The sequence below is a fragment of the Psammomys obesus genome, unplaced genomic scaffold (assembly GCF_907164565.1).
Source record: "Psammomys obesus unplaced genomic scaffold, mPsaObe1.curated_primary_1811, whole genome shotgun sequence".
Taxonomy (NCBI): domain Eukaryota; kingdom Metazoa; phylum Chordata; class Mammalia; order Rodentia; family Muridae; genus Psammomys; species Psammomys obesus.
Genome location: NW_026596443.1, coordinates 2,642,261 through 2,661,460, shown reverse-complemented (window position 1 = coordinate 2,661,460; position 19,200 = coordinate 2,642,261). Strand labels below are relative to the sequence as shown.

The following is a 19,200-nucleotide window of genomic DNA, read 5'->3' as shown; positions in this document are numbered from 1 at the left end:
GCATGCACTACCATGCCCAGCTAAATTGTTTCTTCACAAGATCATTTGTCCTCACTTGTACAGACTTTCAAATGAACACACTGTAACTCATGGTGACTGCTTATTTGCTGAGAATTGCTACCAGCTCACACCACCCAATGAACAGAACCTCTTAACCAAGTTTAGTATAATGCACAAAGGTATCAAAGACCATAAATCACCCTTTGTTGAGACAATCACAGCAAACAAGGTGGGCTTGTGTTTGTGTGTGAGAGAGGGAGTACAGACATTCAACAACCTCAGGAACAGTTCTTTAAGCACTGTCTTTTTTTTTTTTTTTTGACAAGTTCTCTATCCTGGAACTAGTCACATAGACTAGGTTGGCTGGCTAGAGAGGCCCAGTGGTCTCCCCGCCCAGCTCTGGGATTACAAGTGCATGCCACCCTTCCCTATGTTGAACATTGCACTGACTGCGCAATTCTCTAGCAGCAGTAGGGTCGTGTTAATAAAACTAAGCTCTAGGGTGTATCTCAACATTTGAGACTCTCTAACACTACTACTGGGCAGTGGTGGTACACACCTTTGATCCCAGTATTTGGGAGGCAGAGGCAGGAGGATCTCTATGATTTTGAGACCAGCCTGGTCTACAGAGTGAGTTCCAGGACAGCCTAAGCTACATAGAGACCTTGTCTTGAAAAACCAAATGTCCTGAATGCCTTTAATCCCAGCAAGCAGATCTCTAAATTTGAGGCAAGCCTGGACTATACTGTGAGCCCAGGACAGCAAGACTACATAGAGAAACCCTGTCTTGAAAAAACAAACAAAAACCCCAAAACACTACCAGAGCACAATGGTTTGTTGTTATTTTTGAGACTGTCTCATCTATAATAGTCTCATGTTTACAATTACCTCCTTGGTGTTGCCATTATAGGCGTGAACTATCATGCCTGATTTATGTGATATGGTGATCAGACGCAGGGCTTTGTGCTTGTAGGCAAACATTCTATCATCTGAGGGACATCACCAGTCAGCACAGTAATTCTAATCAGGTGTCTGTGTGGTACTAAGCTGTATTAGAGATGAGAGCTAGGAACTGAATTATGCTCATTTGCTGCCCACAAGTCTGTCAATGATTCAGGTTTGTGTTTCAGTAGAAGCTGGAGTCATCATAAGCCTCAAGCCTCAGAAGTTGTGAGCAAATGGTTGCGACACATGGTAACTCTCTGAATGCCAAGCGTTGTCTGTACTTTCTTTTATTATCACCATAGCCTTTGCATCACGGTACATAGCAATGATAGCAGGTTTCTTTTTAAAGCTTAGTATTAAATATTAAATATCTTCCCCATTTTAATTTTACATTACTCTGCCAAGAAAAAAAATATTTAAACTTAAGTTACTTGAAGCCTGGACATACTTCCATGATTAGCCGGGCTACATCAAGGCAGTGGCTTTGTTTGTCCTGCCACGTGAGCTGATCTAGGCCCTAGAAAGATGGGAGCAGGTTATCATTGTTTTTGAAAAGTGTGCTACAAAAATGGATGGCCTGTTATTGGCCAAGTAACAAAGGGTAAGGGTGGGGTACGGGAGGGATATTTTCTTCAAGAAAAAAAACACATAATTTCTGAAGAATCCCAGTTCATATTTTTTCCCTAAAATGGCTGGAGGAATGGGTGAAGTCTCAACATGAGCTCCAAGTCCTACCTGTGGAGGACCAGCAGTAGCCTGTGGAGGTGGCTGCCGGGAATGCACATGTGAAGTGCACTGCCCGGTGGCTGGGACAGTGAGCTGAAGCTTCACTGCTACTGACTTCTCTACGAGGTTTCTTCTAGAAACAGACAACTTAGACTCTTCCTCTTGCTTCAGCAAAGAAGTTATTTTTAAAAGCACTTGGGAAGTTCCTCCTCCACCCTTCAGGTGGGAAGGCTCAGAGAAGGGAGTCGTCGGTACAGCCACCTTCTAGGCCATAACGAAATTCCTGAAGGTTGGAGACCCCATAGAAGTGGACAAAAGCGGCTGCCACCACCAGGACGTGGAAGATCTGATGAGACTGGAACTGCAAGAAGAAACAGAGATCCACCCTTAGGAGATGGAAAGGAGTCAGAGGAAGCACTTGCCTCTTCTGGTTCCCCCTTAAAAACTGCTTTACATCATAAAATGATGCTTGTTATAGAACCAATGTACTATGAAACTCTGAGGGACATCAGTGTTGATTTTGCTAATCCTCTTCCTTCAGACACAATGTACACTCAAATATTTCATGACCCAGATCTCTTACCACCTTCTACTCAGAGCTTTGACCTTGTCCAGTTACTCACCATCACAGACCCTTCTAGGAGTCATTTCTTACCCATATGTCAAATTTTCCAGGAAAGAAGCGCTCAGGAATCCGAGCAGCATAAAGGCCAGCTCCAGTGATGTACATCACAGCCATGAGGAAGAACCAGCCCATCTGGCCCACAGTGGTGGCCTTGACAAAGCCCTCGGCGATAGTAAAGTGCATGGTGGGCACAACACCACTCAAGCCAAGTCCCAGGAACACTCCTGAACAGAACAGACATGACTGTCAGCAGGAAACAGCTATGTGGAAGGCACTGCTGCGAATCTGGAATTGTATTTATGAAAAGCACTGTTCTTATAAATTATACACGTTGAGAAAGTTTAGGCAAAGATGGCTAATAGTCTGCAGATAGTTCTCAAAGGTCCAGGAGATCCTGTGCCCTCTCTTTTGACCTCCGTGGGCACCTGCACACATGGCAGACACAAACTCATACATATATACAAATAAAATAAGGGGGTAGGGAGGCGGCTAGCATGGTGGTGCCCCAGAACTTGGTAGGCAGAAGAAAGTTTATCATTTTTAGTTCTAGGCCAGCTTGGTCTACATACTGAGTTCTACCTAGTAAGGACTACCTAGTAAGACCCTTTCTCAAAACAGACAGAATTTGAAAAACCACACAAACACAAAAAGTTAAAAATCATCTGATGGCTGACTTTGTACAGATCCTAGATGGCCACGACACAGAGGCTCCAAAGCCAGAAGAGCAGGTTTTCCATTAAGATAGTAGAAAGAGATGAAGAGACAGCTCAGTGTAATGGCATCTGCTGGTCTTCCAGATATTTCCATGTTAGTTCCCAGCATCCAGCTTGGGCAACTCACAACTGCCACGCTTTTCTCCATGGGCACATGCACAGATACACAACCAAGATACACTCATAATCATAAGTAAACAATAAATCTTTTTAAAAAGGGACCATTAAACACCTGCAGAGGATTAAGCCAGTCAAAATTCCAGCACAGCCTGGGAAGGATCACAAGGTCCCATCCCCAAGGAGCTAGTGACAGTTGATGGTTACTAAAAAAATGAGCCACTGGGAGGAAACTGGCCACAGGAGGTTGCCCACGTTACAGTGGTGGCCCCACTCACATGTGCATAGGGACAGCACTAACTGGGCTCTTAATAAAACAAAACACCAAAAAACAAAAAACAGGCATGAGGTTGGGAGGGGACAAGGAAGGGAAGGTCTGGCAGGAAGCTGGAGGGGAGAACAGATAGGATCAAAAGACTATACATATACAACGTTCTTAATAAAAAATTACATTTTTTTTTTTTTTTAAATCACAAAAGGACTGAAGTAACCACAACTCTGATCACCTGGACAGATGGAAGTGTATACCAGATGAACAGTGCCTGAAGCTGCAGGGACACGAGTAAGTAGAAGGAGGACTGAGGACTTGTTCCCACACCATCCAGAACTGGGCAGGGACTATCGTCTCTGCTTTGCAGATGCCCTTGTTTAAACAGTGGCTGACACTCTTAGCTGATGATTTAAAAGACAGCATATACTGGGAGAGGGGTTTCTTGTGGTGGTGGTGCATGTCTTTAACTGCTGCTCTTGGGAGGCAGAGGCAGATGATTATCAATTTGAGGCCAGCCTGGTTCCAGGAAAGTCAGAGTATATAAAAAACCCTGTGTCAGCTAAAAAAAAAAAAAAAAGGGTAGGTCGGCAGTTAAGAGTACTGGCTGGTCTTTGAGAGGACCTGGGTTCAAGTCCCAGTCCTCATCATAGCACCCATGCTACAGGAGATTCAATATCCTCTTCTGGCCTCTGCAGGTACCAGGCATGCAAGTGGCACACATACATACATGTGGGCAAACCACCCACATACATAAAATAAACTAGGAAAAAAAAGAGCTAAGGGTTCTGAAAAGTAGAGTAATTAATTGGTAGTATTGCTCCAAGTATTAAAAACCTAAAGAATCCAGTGAGTCAACAGGAAAGAAGATGCCTAAATGTTTGCTATTATATCAGTTGCTACTAATGTTTATGCTCAAGGTATTTATTCACAAAACCAGATACTCCATTCCTGGTAAAATGCTCCAAAGTATATACATGTTTTCATTTATGTTTGTTTTGAGGCAGGGTCTTGATCTGTACTTAGCCCACGCTGCCTTGGAACACATGTAATCTTCCTGTGTCATCCTCCCAAGTACTGGGATTAGGGGCATAAATCACCACACCTGGCTTGGGTATGTTAATTTTATTTTCTTGTCTTAGTGCTTAGGATTCAGTCACTAAAAATGACTGTGTTTGCTATACTTTTAAAGCATCAAAGCTAACTGAAGCTTTAAAGCTTGAAGTTAACTGACCAGGTATGTTATGACCTGACCCATTAGAACTGAACTACCAAGGGAAAACAGCTTAGAAAATTCACACTACTTTTCAAGTTTAAATCAGTTTGTGTGGATTTCATGAAATAAAATGCAGAGCTGGGTGGATTCAGCCATGGTCCAATACCTCTGAGCTTGACAACACTGCCTTCCTACCTGCCTGACCCCTTCCTTTCTCTCCTCTCCACTCTCTGGTACTAGGGACTGAACCCAGGCTTTGCATATACTAGGCAAAAGGCAAACGTTCTCTGGAATTATCTCTAGCCCTTTTATCTTTTTCTTTGAGACATGGTCATCTGGCTGGCCTTGAACTTGACCTCTTTAGTAACTGGAATTAAAGCAGTGATTCTCAACCTGTAAGTCAAGATTTCTTTGAGGGTCAAAGGGATTGTCTAAGACCATCAGAAAACAGATATTTACATTATGATTTGTAACAGTAGCAAAATTACAGTAATGAAGTAGTAATGAAATAATGTTCTGGTTGGGGTCACCACCACATGAGGAGCTGTATTAAAGGTTGCAGCACTGGGAAGGTTGAGGACCACTGGATTAGAGGCATGCAGAACCAAGCCCATTTCTACCCACCTGCTCTTGTCTGCCGGTGCTTAGGTGTGGCAAACCGATCCCACTGTGCCACAATGATGGCAGAGATTCCCAGGACACAGACGATGGAGAGGTAGATGAGCCGTGGCTGTGGGGAGCAGTAGAAGGAGTAATAGAGCCAGGGGACAAAGCTCCCCATTATCAGTAGAGCAATCCCTGAATAGTCCAGTCTAAAAATAAGCCACAAAAACCAAGCACATGAATAGGAGAAACGAGGAATTCCTGCAGCCCATCACCTAGTTAGCTGTCTTCACCTGCACACAGCAGACTACCTCCAGTCTCAACACTCCCCACAATCTATCCTGCACCCAAATTCCACAAGGCTGAGCACACTTTGCTTTCCAGGAAAACATTCTCTAAGAAGGCCAAGTGTGGCACATGCCTGTAATTCTAGCACTTGGAAGGTGAAGGCAAAGGATGGGAGTTCAATGCCACACATTGAACCTTAAGTCCAGCCTGGGCTGCATCAGCCACTTTAGAACATTACACTCAGCAAGGGCTCTGGATTATTTCTCTCATCTGATGGAGTTCTAAAACTAAAACCCTTGGATTAGGAGCCTCATTAGCGGGTTTCTATTTCCTATTTGAGACAAGGTCCTTCTAAAAGGCCGTAACTTCACAAGGTAGCCTAAACTGGTCTCCAGTTTTAGCTCATTCTCCTGCCTCTACCTCCTGAGTGCTGGGATTACTTATGTACTACTATGCTTGGCCTAAGAGGTTCTTTTGCTAGCCCTCCTCTTAGTGACTTTTTCTTTTCATCCATTAATTTAGTTGTATGTATGTGTTCACTATCGACTGAGAATGGAGGTCAGAGTTGGCTTCTACCTTCTCCTGTGTGGGTCCCAGGACTGAACTTGGGTCATTAGGCATGGTGATAAGTGCTTATCCACAGAACCATCTAACAAACTCTCCTGTTTTTGGAGAGTCTTGCTCTTTAGCCCAGGCTAACCTGAAATTCACCATGTAGCCTGGGCTAGCCTGAAACTCACAGTAATTTTCCTGCCTTAGGCTCCTGAGGCTGAGATTAGAAATGGCAGCTACCAGATATCTTTTTTCCTTTCTGATTTTAGACAGGGTCTTGCTTCTTGCTACATTGTTCAGGCTTGCCTCAAATTTCTAAGCTCAACTGATCCTCCTGTCTCAGCCTACTGAGTAGCTTAGGAAACAGGTGCATCCCGTCTTGCTTGGAATTGACATGCTAAGTAATAAAGATGCACTCTCATTACTGGTGTTATTGGGAGAAACAACATAACCTCCCACTATCACTAAAACAGCAGGAACAACCACCACCCAAGTAAACAGAACCCCACGCTGAGCTCGGGACACCGGCTCCCTCTGAGACAGCTGATGCTTCTGGTAATGCCTGGCCAACCAAGATAAGCTCTGCATGAGGGCAGAGCACTAGCAGTGTGAAGCATAGACTGCCTGCCACATACCACTTGGCCCAAGCCAATATAAAGATAAGCTGGTATTAGGTACATGGTCTTGAAAGCAACCCACTGGCATCTCAAGTTTCACAAAAGACAGCACTGTTTCAGTAAAAACATATCCCAGAATTAGATATGAGAGGCTGTGGGAAGTTTAAGTTTTTATAAGAAAAACTTCATCATCTTGACATAATGACAGAAGAGAAAACTTCATCTCCTTGGGCACAACAGGGATTCATTAAGAGTTACAGCGGCTCCAAGCACCTGCTCAGCACTGGGACAAGATGTGACAATAATGCACATGGTCTTTGATCCTGCTAGTCTTTCAACTTACTTGGAAAAAGTCCGAGAGACTTTCTCTGAATGACAATAGACGGTGTGGAAGAGCCAGGAGAAGCTAAGGCAGAGCACTGCGCCCAGAAAGAACATCCCAAACACCACCTTCTCCTGTAGGGGAGCCATGAAGTACATATTTGGTCTGAGCATGGTCAAGATTCCCAAAAAGAGAAACAGCACAAAACCTGCACAAGGGAAAAAGGAAAAACAACCATGAGGAAAAGTGGAATATACGTCATCAGTAAGAGAACAAACCAAGACAAAAACATTTTGATTTTATCTTATTTTATGTGCATCAGTGGTTTGCCTGTATGTTTATCTGTGTCAGAATGTCAAGTGCCCTGGAACTGGAGTTACAGACAGTTGTGAGCTGCCATGTGCATGTTGGGAATTAAACCTAGATCCTCTGGAAGAACAACCAGTGCTCTTGATCACTAAGCCATCTCTCCAACCCCAGTGTTTTTATTTTTGAGACAGGGTCAAACATATCCCTGGCTGGCCTCCAGCTCCCAGTGTACTGTCTCCACCTCCTAAGTACTGGGATTGTAGGCATGTGTCACCATGCCCAGTTTACTCAGCGTCAACACTGAAGAATCAAACCCAGGGCTTCTTGAAGCTAGGCAGTGTCAGTCAACATCCACTCTCAGGCCACAAAAAAAGCATTCTGTGAGATGTTGGCATTTTGTTCTTACAGTGGCAGGTTAGGAAATAGGACTTCCCACCGTAGGGATGTTTTACCAGGAATCCAAAAAGCACAAGTACTCCTACAGCCTTCAGTATCAGGCCTTCTCCCCTGTTGTACAGATCAGCAATCAAATGTCAAGTAAGGCCGATGGTAATTTAAAGGCAAAATTACTAATATCAACTATTCAGAGAAATTTTATTCTCTCCCTGTGGACAAATGGTATAAGTTACTTGGTAAGACTGGAATTCCTTTTTTGTTGTTTGTTTCTTTGGTGGACCTGAAATTCCTATGTAAACCACGTTGGCCTTGAACTCAGAGATCCAAGTGCTGGAATTTAAGGTGTACTTTACCACTGCCAACCCAGGACTAAAATTCTTGCTGAGTATGTTACTTGGTAGTACAGCACTAGTTACTAAAAATTGTATTTTTCCTTCATGCAAATCACTCACCAAGCAAATGCGTCCAGATGTTGCCAGTTTCTGTGTGGATTCGGAAGATGCTCTTGAAGCAAGCCCGAAAGGAGGGCATAGGTGGTCTGTGGCCGTGTAGCAGGTAGTCATTGTCTTTCAGCCAGTCAGGAAGCACATCATATGGGATGACCCTCCAACGGCCCTCCCAGACCTACAATACACATAATGCCTTCAGATGGGCCAGTGAAAAGCAGGGTTCCAGAGACCACTGCACTGAAGAACCTGTGTAGAAGGCTATCACTAAGGGTCAGATGGTCCCGAGTCACAGGAAGGTAGGCCTGGACTCAGAGATACCGAAGACAGGAAGATGGGACTAACAAGAGTACTGACTGAGAGTTTGACTACTTATGGTGAACCTCCTTTATGCTCCTTGAATTTTCAAAACTAATATAATGAAAGAAAACAAAGAAATTAGAAATGTTTTCACAAACACAAACCCTTCCACTGTTGTTTTCCTAGAGAGCCTTTTTGTCTCCTGCTCCTCAGTTTACACTCAAAGTTCTCACTGTGTTAATACAACATCTTCATAAAGCAGGAATTCTTTCTTCTTTATTTAAAAAATTGTGTCTACTTATTTTGTATGTATATGTGTGGGCATACATGTGCAACAGTGCGCATGTGAAGCTCCTGGGACAACTTGTGGGAATTACTTTTTTTTTTAACCACGAGGCTCAATGGATTGAACTCAAGTCATCAAACAAAAGCTCTTCAACCCCAGGTAGGTTTGTGGATTAGAAATATTCCAGACAAGCCTGGGCCCGCCTTCCCAGTCCCCCTTTCTGGCTCTAGGCTATACCTTATAGACAAACTCCTCCATCTTCTCCATGGCATGGTGGGCTTGCAGAGGAAGCGTCAGTACCCGCACCTCCTCCTCCTCTTCCTGGGGCACTGGGCATGTTTGTTCTTCTTCAGCCTAAGAAAGCAACAAACAACAAGCTCCTAACTTGCACATTTCTGGGGAGATCTAATGCATGCATTCCACCCAGCCTCTTCTTCATAAAGCTTGTGCCTCCACTCCTGTGATTCCTGCTGTGTTCAACACTGCTGTCTGAGAGTCACACTTTGTCATTCATTCAATTCTATTTGGCATAGAGGAGGCAGACTGAGAAACCAGCCTTGGAAAAACACAGCCTGAGTGCACCAGCCCTAGAAACTTTATTTATTATTAACTATAATTATTATTTTTTGAGACATAGTTTCTCTGTGTATCCTTAGCTGTCCTAAAACTCACTCTGTGGACCAGGCTGATCTCAAACTCACAGAAACCCACCTGCCTCTGTCTCTCAAGTGCTGGAATTAAAGGCGTGCACCACCACTCCTGGCTGATATTTTTTATTTTAATTTAACCTCATTTATTTAAATTTTATTACAGGTACATGTTGCCTTAGATCTTATGTGTCTGTTTTCTTAAAAAATTTTCTTTAAAGGCAGGTGTGGCGTCACACACATTTAATCCCAGCACTTGGGAGGCAGAGGCAGGAGGATCTCTGTGAGTTTGGTCTACAAAATGAGTCCAGGATAGGCAAGGCTACACAAAGAATCCCTGTCTCAAAAAGCAAAAACAACAAAAAAAAACAATTTTTAAAAATTTTATTGTGTTAGCTCTGTGTGTGTGAGTGTATCTCTGTGTGCATCTCAAGACAGCCTGAAGAAGTAGGTTCCTTTCTTCTACCTTGTAGGTTCCAGGGATCAAACTCAGCACATCAGATGGCTTGAAGCAAGCACCTTTACTCAGTGAAAGATCTTGCTAGGCCCCATCCTTTCTGAGGACAAGTAGTCTTTAACTTTCCCCAATTTCCCCAAACAGTCTTATCTTCCGGTCTATTACTAATTATCTATTCATCAATCTATTCCCCCTTCCCCACCAACCCCACAGGGTTTAACTATGTAGCCCTGGCTGACTTGGAGCTCATTACATGACCAGGCTGGCCACAGAAACCAAGATCTACCTGCCTGTACCTTCTGAAAGCTGGGATTCAAAATCCCTTCCCAACACAGCATCCCCCAGATACCCAGGGCCTCTGAGCTGGCACACTCAAAGCAGCAGTACTGATCCCTGGGCCAACCAAACAGCAATCTCACTTACTTACTTATCTATCTCTCTTGATAGGCTCTCCCTACGTAGACCATGCAGCCCTGGAACTTAAAGAGATCTGTTTGCCTCTGTCTTTCAAATACTGATATGTGTCCCCACACCCAGTTAAACATAGCAATTTTTGTTGCTGATATTGTTTTTCAGAAAATGTCTATGTCGACCAGGCTAGGTTCAAATTTGCAATCCTGCCTCAGCCTACCAAATTTTGAGATTATCAGCATACACTACCATAGCTAGCCTACAGAAAGTACTTGCCATCCACCCCCCATAGGGCGGGGGAGGGAAGGAGGAGTTTTCTCCTGATCCAGGGCTTCAGAACATAGATGGCAAGTCTGGTAGCTCACTTTCTCTGGGCTGTGTTTACTCTCTCCTGTGTAAGACCCTAATCCCTTCTAGACTTTGTGGTACAGACTGTAGCTTGTCTATGCCAATACCCATTTTTTCTCTCTTCTCTTAGGAACACAGTCCCTAAGTTAATTCAGGGTGGCAATGTTACTGCAGTTTCACACCCAGGCCCCCCCAAAAACGCGTCACACCCTTTCCATGAAGAGCATGACTGAGTGCTGGCTAGAGTGCTACAAGGTCTTTCCCCTTACTCATTTAAAGAGGGAAAAGCAGAGCCCTTCACTCCCTGTTCTGCCTTCATGACGCAGAGATGTGGCTGTGAAGAAGACACACTAAGAATGAGAAGCATGTTGTGTGTGACGGAGTGCCACCACATCAGCTCTGGACTGGCTATTTCTAGAATTGTTTTTACCTACTTTATCTCCACTTGTCATAGTTGAAGGAATTTTTGTCTATTAAATTCATTTGTGCACATTAATTAGTGATTATTATTTTACTGCAGTGTTTCTGCTGGACACCAAGTTTACAAAAGCACTTGTGCTATTTTGGAAATTAACTCTTCAAAGCTCACAGAGAGAAAAATGAAGATACCTAAAATGGGCACGATGAAGAGTTATATAGGGCTATTCCCAAGGCACTGTGGATATGATGGAATTCAGGTGAGATCTTAAACAACAGACTGAAGAAGCTGAGGAGGGCAAGAGTCAAGGGAGCAACTCTGGGAGACAGCTTACCTTGGCTGGGCTGGTGGTTGCCCGCTTGCCCTTCTCCTGCAGCAGGGGTCCCAGTTCAGCCAGTTCCACCGTGTCAGTTTCTCTGTTACCAGAAGGAGCCCCATTGCCCTGTGCCACCACAGATCCTTTGTGGGAAGACATCTGGCTGGTACCTCAATACCTTGCAGCTTCAGCTTGAGGAAAGGTTGGGGTCTCTCAGCCCCAGAGGGCAGAGATCTTCCTGTGATGGTAGACACTGCAAATACAAACACAAGGGGTGTTGACAACATGGAATTCACTTCTGTAATCCTACACTGAATATGACACAGCTAATCCACTTACCCTGCCTCTAACTGTAAAGGCTAGCTCATTGTTTAAATGAAATCTGTCTTCTTTAGAATATCATTCTTCACCAGAAACTCTCTAATCTCACACATATGCAAACATAAAATCTCATACACATATAATCTAATATACATGTTATCTCATTATATACACTCATATATATGTAAAAATGTACAAAAAGGTTAACACCTAGTTCTCTTTACCTTCAAGGGTCTATTGTTACTGTACCAAACTGTCACCATCACAAAATGGGTACCCACTCTGAAAAGGCTCTCCCACAGGAATAGAGAATGATAATGCCATTCTCCTCATGAAAGGCCTACATGTGAAATTGATAACAAAAATACAAAGACTTGCTGTACTCTTGTTACTGTCTAACTGTTTCATTGCAGTGTACTAAGTAAACCTATTTCTTTTGGGGGACTGGAGGTTGAGGGTTGTAGCTCCAGGTGGCCTGGAACTTGATATACAGAACAGCCTGGTTTCAAACTCAGAGATCTACCTGCCTCTGCCTCCAGTGCTGAGATTAAAGGTGTGGGCCACCATGCCTAGATTTTTTTCGTTTTTTATGTGAAACTCACACCTGGCTGTAATATTAAAAGATCAGACAGGCTTAATAATGAATTATGCCAACTGCACTGATTTGGCTTTTATCTACATATATTTGGACGAGCATGCCTTGCATGAAAAAAGGCTAAATATATTCAGTGGTTAATTCCTCTGCAAAATTTACTGATGTTTTAGGATTAGTCTTTAGGATAACAAGCTTTCATCACACTTCTCTTACAGCAGCAATGACTTACCTGGAAGCAGGAAGCTGAACCCAAGGAGCACCCCAACTTTGCCCTTTACCACACACATACCTAATGACCGGCTCTGCAAGAGTGCGTCCCAACCACCACAGCCCATAAACCTCAGCCCCATTCAAATCACCTTTTATAACCAGATACAGGCACATAACATCTTTTAGGAAAATCAGACTTAAGTCTCTGAAAACTCTCAGACACTCTAGGATTTTCTGCATTGGATTTGATGTAATATTTTCTAATTAGGCCTCAGTGAGGTATAAATAATATAAAAAAGAAAAGGAAAGTTTCCTAAGACTTCTACGATGTGGCAAATTACCAAGTCTTCCAAGCAACAGCCCTAGCCAGAATATTAACACAGGGCGATGAGAAACACCACAGTGGGTTGTATGAGAGAGAAAAACTTAAGCTTGACTCTTTCATGTTGAAAAGTAAACATGACTATTCCCTAAAGACACACTGCTTCACCCATGGCAGCTCACTACATAAACAAACATCTTTGGCATCTGCACTAGTTTTTACCCAAGAGTAATCTCAACTCCCTCCCAGGGATTATCATTAGGCTTATGTAGGTTATGGCTAATCTTAGATATCAATGGCTGAATTAAGGGGCATCCAGATAGTTGGTAAAGCATTCTCTGGAGTGCGGGCTTTCAAGAAGGAACTGGCATTTCATTTAGTAACCTGAATAACGAAGATTTGCTCTCATCCATGACAATAAGCATCATCTAATTAGCTGCCTCACAGGTCAAAGAAAACAGAAGAAAAGTGGACTTTGACAGGCCGTGGTGTGCGTGCCTTTAATCCACCACTCTGGAGGCAGAGGCAGGTGGACCTTGTCGAATTCAAGACCAGCTTTGTCTACAGAGTTCCAGGCCAACCAGAGCTACACAGTAATACCCTGCCTCAAATAAATAAGTGTTCTCTCTTATGATGGAATCTTCTGGCCTTTGGACTCTAGGACAAGCACCAACAGCCTCCAGGTTCTCAAGCATTCCATCCTCAATTGGTACTTACACCACCAGATTTCCTTGTTCTCTAGCTTGTAGATGTTCTATTTTGGGAGTTAACCTACACACTCATGTAGGCTAATTCCCCAAACAAATGCCCATACCTGCCTGCCTGCCTCCTATTGATTCTACAGATGCCTGACTAATATTTTAATCTGCCCTCAGGTGAAGGCACTACTCATGGAAGTCATGCATCATCCCACGCTTAAGACACACACAGCTGAAATAGTCACATCTGGTCCCAGAGAGACACAGACAATAACTCATTACATGGTACAACTTTTTGTCAACACAGCCAGCTCCTCCACCTTTAAGTGTGCAAGACTATGACAAGACATTTGCAAACACACACAATCACATCCACACTTGATCTCAAGAGGAACAGGAAACTGGAGGCCCCTGGAAATTTCAGCAGATAGGCAATTCACGTGAGAAGCAACACTGGGAAATTTTAGCAGCTGACCTTAAAACATACTTCCTCAAAGGGAAGTGCTACTGAATAAACAGTTCCCTGAGATTAATTCATAACATTGAACAACAAACAAACAAACCAACAAAGAGTTTCAGTCATCTTTGAGAAGCCTGAAAGGAAGGGCACACTAAGCTACAGTTAGTAGATCAGGAAGAAACAGAGACAGTCGTGTTCTGAAACACAGGAACACATGGGCCCTAAAATGATGCACATCCATAGCTTTGGTCTGAATCCATATTTCAAAATGAATGAATGGGGCACATTCCGGCCAACAAACATATGATTTATCATACTACTGGTCAAGCTTTGTGCCTTTTTTTCTGCTGTAGGGCTTTCTCTTTCTTATCCTTTTCCCCCGAGTAAGCCAACTCATTCACTGAAAATTTAACCAATGTGTTTAGTTCTATAAGGCCCTGTAGAAAACAGAAGTTGGACAAGTTTTGTCCCTGTCTTTGGTATAACCAGATGGCATAAGTTAATTTGTGACATGGTCTCACTGCTCCAGGTCAGTGCAGGAAGAGAACCCCTTAAGCAGAAGGGTCACACACAATTCAGTTGAGTGCTGTTTAAACAGTCCACTAGAGGCACAAGAATAACACAAACTTCAAGTTGTCCAAAGATCTGAAAGGGAATCCAAGTCAGTATTTTTCCTAGTCTCTTTAATTGACCAGAAAAGTTTTGTGACTTCAAATCTCTTGGACATCAAAGTTTTGTTCTCTTTTCATTCCAAATCACCTGATTCTCCTGATTCTGTCCAGCTCCTCTATCACTAGCTCCCATCCTCTCCCATCTTCTTAATCTAGCTAGTCTCCAAACCTAGCTGCCACCCGGTTAACTCACAGGCAGCCATCAGCTACAATTCATCAAACAGAACATATCATGCATTAATGTACATACAATGGAGGTCAATGGAGATCATGTCAGCATAGTGAGCAAAGTCCATTGTCCAGTTTGGTCTTCTAAACTGTAGCAACACAGAGACAGGAAAGGAAGAGAGAGGGATCTGAGGTCTGGCAAGAAAAAAGAGCAGTGACACTAGGCCCTGAAAATAACACTGCTATGGGTGGACCATTCACCAACAACAGGAAATTACAAGCATCTTAGGCTGTTAATTTAAAATCAACACAAAGTCCTAAGGTGTGACACTGATTCCAGGAGATTCAGAAGAGCCAAGATGCCACTCAACTCTCTGCCTGCTTCTACATCCTTATGTGTTTCATAGGAAACACCTTTCCTCTCAAATGGGCCACACCCAGCACAGCAAATTGTAAGTGAGCCAAACTCAAGAGCGCATTTTTGTTAGGATTTCTTCAACTCAAGCTAATAAACTTTTACCACTAAGCTTCCCAGCTGGATAAATGTAAGCTGTTATAGACTAAAGCTGTGGAGTAAGGAGAGGCATTTGTGATCCTACAAACAAGATAATCCTGCACCAAACCTGGAGAAAAAGTTGATTTTTAATCACCAGCTAATTAGCTGGCGAGTTTCCCTTAGAGACTTTGAAGATAACTTATTCTCTGAAGCAGTTTCCAGGTTTTCCAAGCTATGACACACATTTTCCCCGGAGTCTAAGGCTCAGAGGTTCTGGGAGATTTGACCTAAGGTTCTAGACTCTTTAGAGAGTGTGTAGCCAAGCTGGGTCTTGTCTATGCCGTTTGATTCTCATTGTTCCGAAGACCCGCCTAGTACAAAGAGCCATTCCTCCTCTACCAGTCTTTGTTAGGGAGGTTGATGTCACAGCTCTCTTGGGGGAAAATGAGTCAAGGCAAAGTCTGTGTTTGACATTACCAAACTACTGTAGGGGGCCTCAGCTCTACTTGATGCCAAGTACTTGATGACATGGAATCTGAAGGGGAAACAAGTCACAATCTAACTTCCTTTGTAACTTTCCTCCAGTTACAACTATCCCCACAGGAAAAAAAAAAAAAAAAAAAAAAAGGTCTTCTTAATCTCCAACATAGGTAAACTCCCCTACAGCCAGACCCACCAAAAGGAGGAGGAGGGCTAGCAGGAGGAATTTTTTTTTCATGTCACCATCCCAACTCTTTTTGAGACAGGGTCTTGCTATGCAGTCCTGGTGCATCCTGACTAACCTAGACTGGTCTAGAAACTCTGGTAATCCTCCTGCCTCAGCCTCTGGAATGCTGGGATTACTTACAGGCATGTACCATGCCCTGCTAGTTGCCTTTTTTGTTGTTTTTCGAGACAGGTTTTTCTGTCCTGGACTCACTTGTGGACCAGGCTGGCCTCGAACTCACACATATCCACCTGCCTCTGCCTCCCTGAGTGCTGGGATTGCAGGCATGTGCTGCCATGCCTGGCTCAGCTAGCTGCTTTTTAAAAATCAAGCATTTTACAAATATTCACTTTAAAACTGTATAACTCCAAACTCACTTTAAACTGTGCATCCCCAAAGTCCCACTGAAGCACAAGGAAACTGGTAGGTACTTAAAAGCCAATCACCTGGAACTGGTTTGGCTTGAGAGTATCTTTAAGATCTCTGCAATTCAACTTGCAAAGTTATAAAGTTAGCTACAAACTTTATAAACATTAGTCATACCATTTCTAAGCACCAAAATGGGGCCAAGTTCAGCATGATGAGAAATGTGTGATGAGCAGATCGGTGACAAAGGGACATTAAGGACAAAATGTAACAAGTTTGATGAATAAATACCAGCACCAGACAAGAAAAACATGGCATTACTTAATAAAGCTCCTACACATGAAGATGACTACACAGCTCCTCAGAGTGACAAGCAATAAGCAAGATAATGTAGCAGGGGTGTGTTAGAAAGTTTCAGCTTGGTTTTATACTCCTTCCTACAGAAGCAGGGGACATATTTACCAGACTACAACCAAGGGTATTCTATCCTCTGATCTGGGCAGAGGACTACAAAAATATACAGCTCTGGCTCCAGGGAGAAGGCAAAACGGAAAACCTTGGAATGGTTCCTGATTTCCTTTAAGAAGGGATTACTGAGCCAGGTCGAGGAGGTAGCTGGGGTGAAGGTAGAAGGGTGGCGGAAGCTGGGGTGGCCCACACCTTTGATCCCAGCAATTGGGAGGTGGAGGCAGGCAAATCTGAGTTCCAGGCCAGCTGGCCTACACAATTCCAGGACAGGCAGGGCTACACAAAGAAACTCTCTTAAAACAACAACAAAAAGGGGATTTACCAAGGGCCAGAGAGTTGGCTTAATGGTTAAGAACACTTGCTGTTTTTCCAGAGGACCCTGGTTTAATATCCAGCGCTCACATGTTGGCTCACAGTTCCAAGGCAGCCATCCCATTGTCAGCGCCCAAAAGGTATACACATGCAGACCAACAGTTGTACATCTAACATTTTTTAAAATGTTTAGAAAGTAAGGGTGTTTATTGAGTAATCTGATAATTTGTTTTCGTTTTTCTTTTCTTTCTCTCTCTCTCTCTTTCTTTTTTTTCCTCTGGTTTTTCAAGACAGAGTTGTCTGTGTAGTCCTGGCTGTCACTCTGGCCTGGCTTCAAACTCTGAGATCTTCCTGCCTCTGTCTCAGGTGCTGAGATTAAAGGTGTTTTATTCTCACCACGAGCGCCTGGAGAACAATTTGTTTTCTAATAGCATCACTATAAAGCTAAGAGCTAACAAGTGCTGGAGGAACTGAGAGGAAAAGCTTCGCTTTAGTTGAAATGCTCAAGAAAGCTTTGAAGGAGTATTTTAAGATTTGATAGGTATAGATAGCAGCAGGGCATTCCAGGAAGGCACAGCAGTGTGAACAGGGGAGTGAAGAAGCATGGCACCCAGAGCAGTCAATAATCCATTTTCCATCAGGGAGCCTTTGAGGTCAGTCTGAAGAGAAGTTAGCCTACTTGTGGTAATGTACTCTGTCCACCGGCAGGGGGGCCGCTATTAAATTAAGGCTGCTTCCTAGGATTCTCTCTTGCATGCAGGAAGTAGTAACTTATTTACTTCTTCCTCAGAAATCATGCCATTTCTCGGCTACTGTGAACAGCAAGGCTTGAGATTCTACTGTGCAAATAAGTACAGTTTGTGAAGTGGCACAGCAAAGTCCAATACTTAACAGGTAACCCCGGCTTTTTAAGACTGATTTCTCAATTACCTATCACAAAATAGATACACAGAAACTACTTCTGAAATAACGAAACGCAGTGGCTCCAAGCCGGGAACCCCTGTCACTGCACTCTAATTAGCCTATCTGAGTTCCCGGCAGTGTACTGATGCTATAAACTCCCAGGGACAATGGTTGCACCAGCAAAGTCTGCCCTGCACTATCAAAAGAGAAAAGCAGTGAACACACCTTAACATTACTTTGGTTTGATAAAGAACCACCCATTACCATCTTCGTTTGATTTACACAACTGGCAACTGCTGGATTTTCTGGCCCGTATGCTAAATACTCGAGGGATATAATCTGATTAACATAGTAGATCCCATGGCCTCTTCGTGCTCCACTGATATCTGAAACTGTGCAAACTGAAATTTGTCCAGCTGCTTCTTCACCAACGAAACGCCAGAAACGGAGAGAGAGCCACTTACTTTTTTAAAAACCAAGCGCTGAAAGACCCAAATTCTCAAACAAACCAGCATCCACCAACCCTAGATTTCTGAGCTAAAATCTGGTTCTTTCCCAACACTTGGGCATCTGTTTACGTTCTAACCGAGTATTACCTTAGGCCTGTCGACCGGCCATCAACCTCCCCTCCGACCCTATCCAGGAGGGAGCCCCGTCACGTTTGATCCGCAGGGATCGCGGCGGGGCCTTAGGGTTCCCGGCCACCCAGGGCCGGTGCTCCCGCAGCCGCAGCTCCTCGCAGGCTCACCTCCGGGGGTCGCCAGCAGGGCTGAAACGCGACCGTCCCCCAGCGCGGCTGCGAAGGCAGCACACCGGGACTGCGGAGCCCCGACCGCGGCGAGCAGACCCCCAAATGGAGGCGGGGCGCGGTGGGAGGGGCCGGAAATGTTTACGGCGGACCTTTCGGAGGGCCGTGCGCGAGCCGCGGTCCAGGGGCGGGCCGCTCCCGCGCTGTCCCCTCCAGAGCCGGCGCCCCGCCCACCCAGGACACTTACGGCCTGGCTGGCTGCCTCTGCGGGGGGCCGCCGGCCCGGGCGCTACATCCCGCGGCGCTGGAGGCGGCCTGCGGCCGAGGGGCGCCCGATCCTCAGCGCCCTGCCCGCGCCGGAAGGGCCGCGCGACCGCTCGGCGTCACCTCCGCAGCCGCGTCACCTTCCCGGCGCTACCTCGCCCCGCTC

At 44.4% G+C, this 19,200-nt stretch overlaps 1 protein-coding gene across 2 annotated transcripts; it reads right to left on the bottom strand.

Annotated features, from left to right (window-relative positions):
• Positions 1–1,216: 1,216 nt before the first annotated feature.
• Adipor1 (adiponectin receptor 1) lies at positions 1,217–19,200 on the bottom strand. 2 transcript variants are annotated; one of them, XM_055598172.1, is made up of 8 exons: positions 19,018–19,200; positions 11,345–11,579; positions 8,967–9,083; positions 8,150–8,321; positions 7,014–7,200; positions 5,235–5,422; positions 2,327–2,520; positions 1,217–2,032 (listed from the first exon to the last, which is right to left on the bottom strand). In XM_055598172.1, the coding sequence occupies exons 2-8, from the start codon at positions 11,483–11,485 to the stop codon at positions 1,904–1,906; spliced, it is 1,128 nt and encodes a 375-aa protein (XP_055454147.1). In that variant the 5' UTR covers positions 11,486–11,579; positions 19,018–19,200; the 3' UTR covers positions 1,217–1,903. The 2 variants fall into 2 exon arrangements, with proteins under 2 accessions (XP_055454147.1, XP_055454148.1); XM_055598173.1 differs by lacking the exon at positions 19,018–19,200 and adding an exon at positions 18,619–19,000.

Coding starts and splice junctions, on each gene's coding strand:
- Adipor1 (XM_055598172.1), bottom strand. CDS start 11,485: ATGTCTTCCCACAAAGGATCTGTGGTGGCACAGGGCAATGGGGCTCCT. Junction 7,201..8,149: donor CATCTGGACGCATTTGCTTG/GTGAGTGATTTG, acceptor TCCCTTGTGCAG/GTTTTGTGCTGTTTCTCTTT. Junction 5,423..7,013: donor GTCTCTCGGACTTTTTCCAA/GTAAGTTGAAAG, acceptor GCTTATTTTTAG/ACTGGACTATTCAGGGATTG.